This window comes from Cnephaeus nilssonii (genome assembly GCF_951640355.1).
Source record: "Cnephaeus nilssonii genome assembly, chromosome: 1".
NCBI classification, from domain to species: domain Eukaryota; kingdom Metazoa; phylum Chordata; class Mammalia; order Chiroptera; family Vespertilionidae; genus Cnephaeus; species Cnephaeus nilssonii.
In genome coordinates, this window is record NC_137072.1 from 88,819,665 (window position 1) to 88,832,224 (window position 12,560).

Below are 12,560 nucleotides of genomic sequence, written 5' to 3' on the forward strand. Positions count from 1 at the left end.
TTGCTGACAATGTTCTACCCGCTCGAATTAAGTAAGGGACATTTCAAGAGTGCAGCTTGGACTTAAGATATGAATGATGTCTATGGGTTAAGAGTGTTGCTATGGAGTCCACTGTCTGACTCAAGTTCTGGCTCTTCTCAACCTGGTGTATAGCCTGAAGCTGGTTCCTCAGGTTCTCCCAGCCTCAGTTCCTGTACCTGTAAAATCCAGATAGTGATGGTGGTTTTGAGATGAAACGAATGTGCAAAAATGCAACGTGCTTCTCATTGATTGTAAGCCCAGAGCAAACAATAGCCCCGATGATAGGGCACGAGCACAGCTAGCTGCTTAGCACAGTGTGGTCCCTCTATGCCAGGTGTTAGAAGCTGTAGTCAGAGATCGTGCATTTAGGAGTCGGCTGCTCTCCCCAGTGCTGTTTTCCATCAAAGGGTGAATCTACAGATGTGCTTGTCTACATGTGAGTGGTAACTATGGAAACCATATGTTGAGACCAGAAGTCACTTAGACGTTTAAGAAAAAGCCATAATATCAATATGGTGGACAGATGGAAAAAGAATAAATTATATACTGAATATCAAACAGGTGACAAGGTAGGGGCACCTAGAGAGTGGGGCAGGAAACAATAAAATTTCAAAATGACTTGAGGAACTGAACAATTCATTCCAATAGAGTCAAACTTACTGCTGGTTTGTGCAAACATAATTCTGAAAGTTTCTGTTAAATGCTTTTTGAAGTGCCACTAATAAAATGCCTACCCATTTTATTCTACATATTTCTAAATCTTATTTCCCTTTTGCTGGGCAAGGTCAATAATAGTGAATAATTGCTTTTAATAGGACTTAACAAATTCTTGTGTTTGACTTCTTTTCATATGTATGTAAAAATTTCCCTAATGCAGTATTTTCTGGAACAAATTTACATTCACATATAATTTATAATTTCAGGCTTAAATTTCATATCAAAATGCCTAAGATGAGGCTGATCCTAAAACATTTTGCTGTCAACATTGTGTTGGACTTTTTTTTAGATACTTTAGGTCTGTGTTTTAGGTTTACACATAAACATACATCTTTCATTTTAGGTGGGTATCAAAATGAATTTTACATTTTGATATTTATTTAGAGGACAAACTTTTTATATTATAACACGAATAATATCTAAAATTCATGAAGCAATACATAGTTGCTTTTGTCAAGCCTGTTTATTTTAAAACTAGAGGCCCAGTGCATGAAATTCATGCACGGGTGTGTGTGTCCCTCAGCCCAACCTGAACCCTCTCCAATCTGGGACCCCTCGAAGGATGTCCGACTGCCTATTTAGGCCCGATCCTACCGGACATTCATCTCACAATCCAGGACTGCTGGCTCCCAACTGCTCATCTGCCTGCCTTCCTGATTGCCCCTAACCGATTCTGCCTGCCAGCCTGATCACACCCTAACCACTCCCCTGACAGCTTGATTGATGCCTAACTGCTCCCCTGCCAGCCTGTTTGCCCTTAACTGCCCTCCCCTGCTGGTCTGATGGCCCACAACTGCCCTCCCTTGCAGGCCTGGTCCCTCCCAATGGCCCTCCCCTGCTGGCCATCTTGTAGTGGCCATCTTGTGTCCACATGGGGGCAGCCATCTTGTGTGTTGGAGTGATGGTCAATTTGCATATTACTCTTTTATTAGATAGGATTAGTTTTTAATTATGAATCAGAAAAATCTAACATTCTCAAGTTCTTAGATTGTGCTAAATACTTTAAGGTACTTCTGCCATCTCATCCTCAATATCACCTTCTGAGGGAGACCCCTGCCAGCAGGTTTGCTGTTTTGGCTCAGCACCACACAGATAGGGATAAGGACAGCGCCCCCTGCAGTTGCCGTGCTGTACTATTTCCATTTTATAGAAAAAAATAGGAAGTGATAGAGTCAAGCACTACACAGTCTTCCATATAAATTAGGTATTATCTGATTAATTTAAAGTATCAAAAATTGATTTATATACACCTTTTATAAATCTACAACAAACTGTTCAATCCAACAGACAGTTATCGAACACTAATTGAACTTCCTGTCTTTGCCAAACGGATGTGGGAACACCATGGCTTTCTCTCGCCCACCCCCCCTCTTCCTCCGCTAAACCAACATCGAGTTATACTCTGTCTTGTCCAGACTTAAATCTAGACAGAGCTTTATCTGCAACTTCCTGATTCAATTGCTAACCATTCCCTACCTTGTTGAAATTAACTTACAGTTTAAAGTTTGAGACTTTGGACAAATAAGAATGTATTTAAAAGGAAATAAGAAATTTACCCAGGAGCTTACTTTAGTTGTGTCTATTTTTAAAAAATTATTTAACTAATTTCTTGGTGATATATTGAGTCAAAACCATTCTTACCCCCATCCCTCAATAGGAAGTAAAGACATCTTTCATGAGACATGTTGATACCTCAGGTTAATAATATTCTGGGTACAAATGAGAACACAAATGAAAGCACCTAGCACAATGCTTAGTACATATTTTCTTTAAAAAAAACAACAACCAGCAAACTTTATTTTAACCAACTTGAACTCAATATAGATGGGTTTGGGAGAAGTACCAAGCTTTTCAACAATATTGTTCTATGTGGAAGGAAGGAGGGGATGGATGCCTTAGGTAAGACAGGTTGGCCCATGAAATGGCTCACATAACTGGTCACTGAGGCTGAGGGTGTGGTATAGATTCCATAACCGTTGGTGGGAGACTATCTAAACCGATATTGGGGACTTCCCAACTTGGAACAAAAATGTTGGAGAATGTGTCTGTCTTAAAAAAAAAAGAGAGAGACAATGAGGAGGGCAAAACTGAGAAGGGACTCTGTGTCCAGGATGTTGGTTAGGGTATAGACTCGCAACTAGGAGACAAACAGGTCCTGGAGAGCTAGTGCACAGTCTAGTGAACATAGACAGCAATCTTGTGCTGTAGTCAAACTCACGAAGAGTCTAGATCTTACTTAGTCCAACCAAAAAAAGAATTGGTAATTATGTGATAGGGGTGCCAACTATAACTACAGCAGAGATTTTACTGAAATAGTAGAGGCCCGGTGCACGAAATTCGTGCACTAGGGGGGGGGTGTCCCTCAGCTCAGCCTGTACCCTCTCCAATCTGGGAGCCCTCAGGGGATGTCTGACTGCCTGTTTAGGCCCGATCCCTCTCACAATCTGGGACTGCTGGCTCCCAAGTGCTCGCCTATCTGTCAGCCTGCCGGCCCAATTGCCCCCAACTACCCTCCCCTGATGGCCTGGTCACCCCTAACTGCCCTCCTCTGCCAACCTGGTCACCCCTAACTGCCCTCCCCTGCCAGTCTGGTCACCCCTAAATGCCTTCCCCTGCTGGCCTGATTGCCCACAACTACCCTCCCCTGCCAGCCATCTTGTGGTGGCCATCTTTGACCACATGGGGGCGGCCGTCTTGTGTGACAGTGTGAGGGTCAATTTGCATATTATCTCTTTATTATATAGGATATAAACATATCAAATCAACATGTTTTTCTTATTAAATTTACTCAACGTTACATGTCAAACATATTTCAATAAAACACAATATTTCTATTTCTGCAGTGAAGTTTCTTTTGGTGAAAGTATGCTGCTGGGATGTATTCCCTTTGTAGAGCTATTATTTGTTTTTGTTTCCCAAATACCTATTATGTGCAAGTGCATCTATATACAGGGGTGGGCAAAAGTAGGTTCACAGTTGTGCAAATGGAAAATAATACAATTATTAATAAATAATAGTACAAGAATAAACTGTGTTTCACATACAACTGTAAACCTACTTTTGTCCACCCCAGTACATTGATACACATGCACACCAAATACATACACCATACACACGGAGACACACCTACAGAGTATTAAAACCCAGCACAGATTCCCAACATACATCTCAGGTGTAGTTATTTCTGCTTCTACTGTTTTGTCTTCCTTGCTCTTTCAGAGCTCTGTGTGAACACTCCAAAGAACACTGTGAGTCTGTTCTTGGGATCGTGGGCCTACAGTGGCCTGAAGACACAGATTGCAACCAGTTTCCCCAGGAAAATTCAGACAATCAAACCTGCCTAATGCCTGACGAAGACGTGGAAGGTTAATTTATAAATTAATTTCTGTGGGGTATCTAATATGGATGAACATATTAGTTCCTTTTTTGAAGTCTCTATGTTGCTATTGTTTTTTTTTTATATATATATTTATTGCCACTCAGGCTTCATAGGGCAGTGAATTGCTTTGAAAATTGATTGCTTTGAAGAACTTGGTACTTATTTGTTAGACATGGTCTTTATTTTAAAAATGAATTGCAGAGATGAATTTAATAATGCAAGTATTTATTTTATCCACACTTAACTCACAGAACCCATTACATTGGATGCTGCTCTTATTCTAGGGCAGTGGTTGGCAAACTGCGGCTCGCCAGTCACCTGCGGCTCGCCAGTCACCTGCAGCTCGCAAGCCGTGGTTTGCCGCTCTGTTGACTAATGCGTTTGCCAACCACTCTTCTAGGGTTTCTGAAGGTAATAGTTAGGACTTGGTTCCTTCAAGTGCAAAGCATTTGGAGATCTTGGCAATATAGGAGCTTCAGGCGGAGAAACGCAATGGGGGACCAGTCCCAGGTGGCAAGACTAGAGTGGGAAACAACTGTGACATGTAGGGCAGCTGGGTGGGTAGAAGCATGGACTCCACAGGGCATTTTAGGCTCCGGCAGTCCAGTCCTTAGGATGTCCATTCAAGAAGAGTGTTAATTACTGCAAAGTGTAAACACTGATCTGGAGAAGTGATAACAGATGCAGGAGAAAGATGCTGATAAGCGGAGAGAAGGCGGCTGTTTCAACTTCCATGGAGTACCTGCCTTATCTTCAGTAATAGCTCCTTGCCCACATTCCACACCATAAGTAGATAGATGAGCTGAGGGTCCTGGGGTTTCTGATTACTGATAGTAATGGGTTCCATTGTTTTTCAACAGAATGCTCACCTAGTCACTTCAAGTGTAACTCAGGACGGTGCGTTCTGGCCTCCAGAAGATGCGATGGCGAGCCCGACTGTGACGATGACAGCGACGAGGAAAACTGTGGTATGTGTGTGAGACGGCGCTTTTCTTGAATACACTAACAACTGGTTGGGATAAGGGACTGGGTTCAAGAAATATCAACTGTTCATGGATAGTTCTAAGTAGTGATTAGGATTGAATGCTAATATATTTTCTTCTTAAATCATCAAATGGCAAGGCATGAATTGATGTGTTTTTCCTGTTAACTTTATTGATTTTTCCCTAAATTACGCTTCTATTTATAACCTCGATGAAAAATTGGGTGTCCCAAAAATGTATACACATACTTTGAGTAATTACAATGGCAGGGGCTATTAAAATACATTTCCTTTTCAAAATTCAGCCATCAGCTTTTAAAGCGTGTATATGTTATTTTTGGGACACCCTGTACATGCAAACCCTTAGTAGAAGGAGAAGTACTTCACGAAAGTAAGGAATTATTCTTGTTATTAGTGGTTATAAAGCAGTTGTCATCTGTCTTTGCATGATTCCCATGCTGTTAGGTGTCTAGATACATCGAGACAGAGTTCAGGCTCCAGTGTTGAAATTTAATTGGGATTTATTTTCATGCCCTCTCCAATTTTGCATCTGTTGGCAAAGGACAAAACTCTTTATGGCATTTCTGCCTTTGAACTCCAAAATCACTCATGGAAAGGCCAGAAATGCCAATAGTAATTTAAGTGGCACTGATTCCCATTTTGTTTCTCTGCAAACCTTTGTACTTGTAACCTCAGAATGCGTCAGGGAATAGAAAACAGACAATGCTTTTTACTAAACAATATTCTAGAGTAAGGCAAAGCAACTGAAAAGCTATCCAAAGATTAGTTTGGTTATGATGATTTAGCTTATTCTGCTTTTAAAAATTGACACCTTTTTTTTTTTTAACCATCAAAAGCACATAAGGAAGTACATCTTTTGAAATCATTTTTTTCTTTTGGCCTTTAAGTATAAATACTACCTTGCTCCCAAAAATGAATTTTCCATAGTAAACAGTGCCCTTTTGGTCTAGACAAAATGTCACAATCAATCAATGAAATCCTATCAGCTGCTATAAATATGGACAAGTGCATCTTCTAGAAAATTAGAGCTGTCAGAATAATGGTACAATGACTGGGATAATTTTGTTAGGGAGGAACATACAGTGTTTTGAGAAGCTACTGTTGTTTGCTTGTTTGTGGTCTTTATGTAGAGAAATAAATAAAAACCCATTGAATATCCCTAAGCTGAGTGATTTATTGAGAACATATTGAATTGTTTGCTAGCTATGACTTTGATGGGTGATGGTATTCTGAGATGCAATTTTACATGGATTATCTTAGATGATTCAAAGCAGTTACATGGTACCTACTGAGGTGGATAGACCTAAATTTGCAGTAAGGTACTAAGTATTTGAGAAATTTAAAAGCTTAGTTTAAAAGAAGAGTCTTACCAGGACTAAAAGATCTGAGTTTTAGAATATACTCTGCAAAAAAAGAAATCCAAAGCACTATAGGTTTTAAATCATCCTAAAATATCAGGTTTCTAAATAAGTCATGAGTGTTCATCAACACTTTAGTCACATAATCAAAATGACAGAAGTTTTCTAATCCCTGTCAAACACTCAAAATATTGATGTGCTACTGAGAGCTCTAGTTAAGGAAAGTTAAGAATGGGAGGGAAATTAATACATTTGGAGTTACATTAATTGCTCCAACAGTATTACTAGTAAGTCATGAGAAAACCCACTACCTTTTCCAGAGTGACTGATAATAGAAAATTTATATACATTCCCCTCTGGGATGTGTGCACACATTAGAATGGGCATGTCTGATGCTCTGGGAGGACGGGACACTCAAAATCAAATAAGGAAACCGCATGGAGGAAGGCTCACTATTGGGAAATCACCCCGTTCCCATTTTGTCTACTTGCTCAGTTTGTCTCCCTGTGTCCTTGGCCTGCGTGGGCATACCACCAGGCAATGCAGCCGCCAGCTCTGGCAAAGCTGGCTTCACCCCAAACTTCAGGTCTTTCTGTTTATTCTGTCCATTGTGGGGTTGTAGGCACCTAAATGCTTGGACTTCACTGACTAATGTGACAATGAACTATTCACTCTCCCACATCTGCAGTTCTCCCAGGAGTTCCAACAATATTATTGGGGTTCCCCTCAAAACAAGACGTATCTAATTTAATTATAAGATAATAGACGTTTTGAGAATCTATTTTGAGTCATTTTGGCACATCCGCAGGGAAATATGGTGGGCAAAGCATACCATTAATTAATACACTTTAAAAATATATGCATTAGAATTTAGCAATGAACAATGTTCTGAAGTCTCCTGCTCGTGTGGTAAATTTTTGTTGTTGAAATCATTTTCACTGTGTACGCAATTGCTAATGTAAACGTTATTTGAAAATCTGTCAGTATTAGGAATATTTTCACCAAGTGTTTGGAAGAATTTTGCAAATTTGAACGCATCATTCCAGAATTGCTTTATGGGATGGAGCCTAAAAAAATAGGAGTGATTGTTAAATCAGCATTATTGGTACAGAAGACTTCCTTGTCTTAAAGGCTGACAGTTTCTCATTCATTGAAATATACTATGTAAATGGAGCTGCCTGTGAAACCAGCAACTTCATGAAACAAGCTGATTTCTAATCTAATATTTTCCAAGCATTAATACCTAAGCAATGGAGGAAAAGGCAATGATATGGGCAAAGAAATGAATGAGAATCACATAAAAGAAAGGAGAGCTAAGGAAAATAACAATGGAATTATATTTCTGAGTTTTGCCTTCATGTTATAGATGTGAGTTTGTGAGACTGAGGTTAGCTTTTGCTAAATCTGTGCCTACAATTTAGGTGAGCTACAAGCAGGAGCAAGGTGGTGCCTGGGCTGTGATGTGAGCAGCAAGGCTTCTCAATGGGGTGGTCATGGGAATAGAGCTAAAACAGTTCCTTTATTTCTACCGTAGAAATAAAACCCTTTATTACATGAACACAGCACCACAATTCCTCACTGATCACCATTCCATATAAAAGCGTATACACCACAGAGAGAAAGATTGACAGCAATACAAATGCCCGAGTGTGGTGATGTGCCTTTCTGTTTCTCTCCAAATAACTTAAAAATCATTCCATTACCTATCTTTGGTCTCCTCTTGAGCTCAAATAAAATAAAATCTATAAATATAACCTGAACATTTTCTCGGAGTCAAAACCCCCTTAGGCTGTGTTTAAAAAGCCTTTGACTCAGATTTGTGGGGTTTGCTGTTTGATTTTAAGAGCTTTCCAAACGATTCTTTCTATCCAGTTGGTCACCTTAGCATCACACTGTAGCTTTGAAGAGTGAGAGTTGTCATTATCTCTGTGCCAGGAGGTTGTTATTTTGACACCAATGATTATTTGGTCTCATAACCTACAGCTGCATTAACCACTCCATCCCATGATACCTGTTTTTATTTATTTTTTAAATATATTTTTATTGATTTCAGAGAGGAAGGGAGAGGGAGAGAGAGATAGAAACATCAATGATGAGAGAGAATCATGGATCAGCTGCCTCCTGCACGCCCGCTACTGGAGACGGAGCCTGCAACCTGGGTATGTGCTCTGACTGGGAATTGAACCATGACCTCCTGGTTCATAGGTCGACACTCAACCACTGAGCCGCCCACACCTGTTTTTAATTTTTAATGGAGTTATGACCTTTTCCTTTTAAATTATACATTTAAAATATCATTGTACCAAAAATGTCACTTTAAAAAGAGGGTGGTTTCTTCACAAAATAACAATACAGTCTTCCATGTGATGAATGTCCTGACCTTTTCATTCTACCTCATATATGCTTTACTATAACTCCACAAAGGAGGCGTGAGGCCACACAAACTTTTATTACAAAACAGAAGATACAGAAGAGGAAATTAATTATCAAGTACACATTTAATCTTTTGTGTCAGGCACTATTATTACTATTTTAAAGATATGAAACTGAGGTTCAGAGAAGTTAAGTAACTCATCCAAGATCACACAGTTGTGAGATTGGGGCTAGGATTCAGACCCAGTGGTCCAACTCTGAAGCTGTGCTTCCCTCATGCCTTTTAGGGAAGAACACAACTAAAGATCTGTACCTGGGTCCCAACGGGATCTTTCTTGATGAAGCTGAATTTGGAGAGATTTATTTATTTTCTCTAAATTTTACTTGTAAAATGGTGATTATAATACCGATGTTGTAGTGGTCAGGTCTAGAGTTTGTAGTGGAACATAAATGTCTCTTACTGTCATTACTTTTTGTGAGATGCAGGCCTTATGTCTCAGAAGATCTACTTTTGTGGGCTTTCATTAGCTCATTCCAAAAGTCCACGTTCTTCTTCCTACGCGAAGGAAGGGGACCTTGTGAATAGTCAGAAAGATTCCTGCCTTTTCTCCCTTTCTCCACTGGCGCACAGTGGGCCTGTGATGAGAGAAGCCGCCCTTAGAGCAGGCGGCACTGTGGGATGCTGACACCTCTGTCTTGATTTCCCTCACTCTGTGGCGGAAGCGGCACACCATGCCATTTGGCAGGGGCTGGGCCATGAGGGCAGACTTCCGGCTCTTTCGCAGATCTCCTGGGACCCCAGGGGCTGCCATTGTCAGAACGTTCCAGATGATGCCTGTATCCTCTGCTAGCTGAAAATCCAAATAATGTTCTTGTGAGTTCCCAAACCAGATGTCCCCGGGCCTAAGACCATTCCTAATGTGCATCTGGTAAAAGACTCTCCTCTCATTATTGATTTCCTGAATTTTTGAAGGCTGAAACACTTTAAATCTAATTTTAGCTCACAGTAAAAATTCCTCTTTTGGTAACTTTTCTTGATAAGAATTTTGAAAAGCATATTTTTTTTTCTTATATTGGATTTCAAGAATCATGAGTCAATCATCTATGAAATTTCTCTGAATTATTTGTGCTAAGTCAGATGAGAAATAGCATTTTTTTTTAAAACATACTTATTTTATCAGTACTTTTCATCTCACTCACCTTAAATTAAATAGTCTTTCCTGGCAATGAGAGAGACTTTTTGTTCCATTGTAGATGAAGTTCCATCTAAAATACACATGTAAGAGATCTCACTTATATGTGGAATCTAATGAACAAAATAAATTGACGAACAAAATAGACCCTGAGACATTGGAGCATGGAACAGACTGACGTATTTCAGAGGGAAGGGGGGTGGGGAGGAAAGAGCTTAACCAAAGACCTTATATGTATACGAGAGGCCCGGTGCACAAAATTTGGGCATGGGTGGGGTCCCTAGGCCTGGCCGGCGATCAGGGCCTATTGGGTCTGTCTCGCCCAGTCCTGATCATGGCTGGACTGGCCAGGGCCTGCCGGCTGCAAGCTGCCAGCTGCTGGCTGGGACCTGGGGGCCTGCTGGCTGACGGCCAGGGCCTATGGAGCCTGCCAGCTGGGGCCTGCCGACCGGGGCCTGCTGGCCAGGGGGAGAGACCAGGAGAGGTTGGCTGGCCATGGGAGGTTGGCTGTGGGAGTGCACTGACCACCAGTGGACAGCTCCTGCGTTGAGCGTCTGCCCCCTGGTGGCCAGTGCGTGTCATAGCGACTGGTCAACTGGTCATTCCGGTCGTCCCGCTCATTCAGTCATGACGGTCGCTTAGGCTTTTATATATATAGACTAGAGGCCCAACGCATGAAATTCGTGCAAGGGGCTCTGTCCTCGCAGCCCTGGCTGCCTTGGCCCTCGCAGCCCCGCCATCTTCTGGATGGTTGTTCTGCTGTTTGGTCTAATTAGCATATTAGCTCTTTATTATAAGAATATGCATAACCCATGGACACAGACAATAGTGCGATGAAGGCCTGAGGGGCGGGTGGCAGGTGCGGGGTGGAGGGGGTCAATGACAGGGGGAAAAGGGGACATCTGTAATACTTTCAATGATAAAGATACATTTTAAAATAAAATAAAATACACGTAGGTTGAGGGCTGCCAAGGGCTATAGCTACTGTTGTAGGCAGGGGTGAAAGGTACCCAAACATGAATGCCCCGTGGCCTCTTCCTTCATGCACCTTCTAGCCTGAGGAGGGCTAGGGGTCTAACTGGAGTGACAAGAACACATTAGAGCCCAGGCCACATGGCTCAGTAGTTGAGCATCAACCTGTGAGCTGGGAGGTTAAGGTTCAATTCCAGGTCAGGGCACATGCCTGGGTTGCCGGCTCCAGCCCCAGTGGGGGGCGTGTAGGAGGCAGCTGATCAACGCTTCTCTCTCATCATTGGTATTTCTATCTCTCTCTCCCTCTCCTTTCCTCTCTGAAATCAATAAAAATATATATATATTTTAAAAAAGAACACATTAGACTCTTGGCATGTTTTAGCAGACGTAGGACACACACTGTGCTTGATTCAAACATCATTAAGTTCATCGCAAGTGCTTCTGTTTCAGAGGCAAATTACAATTCAAGCTTATAGTCTCGATCTGGTGCAAATGTGCTCATTTCCATTTTAACTGATAAAGTTTGTAACCTTAGATCTCTGGCTACATTACTAAAGTAAGTGATGGCTTTCCTACTGGCTCTGAAACTTGTTTTGTAGCTGTTTGGCATAGGAGGGGCCTTTTTTGCTACACACACAGATGGCCTGTACGTTTGTGGACTGAAATTACATTTTTAGACAATATGCATGTAAATTACTAGGTTTTGGCATCTTTGCTTAAAAGCATAACTCGCCATTTTATAGATGAGTCCTATGTGTTGCCAAGTTGACTAAGAAAGCAAAAGGAACAGTTAAAGATGAACGTTAATGTATAATTGCTTTTTCATTCCCCCCCCCCCATTTTTTATACTTCACATTTGATCTTCTCTTAGCAGAGCTGTACTCCTTATATTGCAGGATGGAGAGTATCAACTATTTCTACTTTCAAGATCACTTGTTTATGGTAGACAGGAGTAAACACTCTTTAAGAAAAAAGAAATCAGGCCTTTCTGTTGTCATTTTTCTACGTAGCTTGATCATATTCATCTTTATTTTCACCTCCACATCTATTGCAAATTACCTTCTCTTTTGTCTCCAGGCTGTAAAGAGAGAGGTTTGTGGGAATGTCCATCCAGCAAACAGTGTTTGAAGAGCACAGTCATCTGTGATGGGTTCCCAGACTGCCCCGATAATATGGATGAAATAAACTGCGGTGAGTCTTACAGGAACTTGTCAACACACAAAATTACCTCTCATTGTGAATAGAAGCTAGAAATTTGGAAATATGTGTCAAAAGCTTTTAGTATGTTCAGACTTTATTTTATTTTATTTTTTTACCAAAACTGCACTTGTAAGAATATATGCCAAGAAGACAGTCAAACACATATAAATTTATGCACAATAATATTATACTAACACTAGAGGCCCGGTGCATGAATTCGTGCACAGGTGGGGTCCGGCCAGCCGGCCCCAAGTGGGGCCAGCCTGGGGGAGGGGCCACAGGAGGTTGGCCAGCAGGGGGAGGGCCAGTTGGACAGCCACAGTGCGCGTCACACGACTGGTCGT

At 41.3% G+C, this 12,560-nt stretch overlaps 1 protein-coding gene across 2 annotated transcripts in view; it reads left to right on the top strand.

Annotated features, from left to right (window-relative positions):
• Positions 1-12,560, top strand: part of CORIN (corin, serine peptidase) — a gene marked incomplete at its 3' end in the record, with an annotated part of 129,825 nt that overhangs the window by 83,185 nt on the left and 34,080 nt on the right. For both annotated transcript variants that reach the window (XM_079769420.1, XM_079769421.1), the window contains 3 exons: positions 3,958-4,103; positions 4,978-5,085; positions 12,094-12,207. In XM_079769420.1, the coding sequence (XP_079625546.1) occupies positions 3,958-4,103; positions 4,978-5,085; positions 12,094-12,207 (368 nt within the window). The remainder of the gene's footprint in view (positions 1-3,957; positions 4,104-4,977; positions 5,086-12,093; positions 12,208-12,560) is intronic.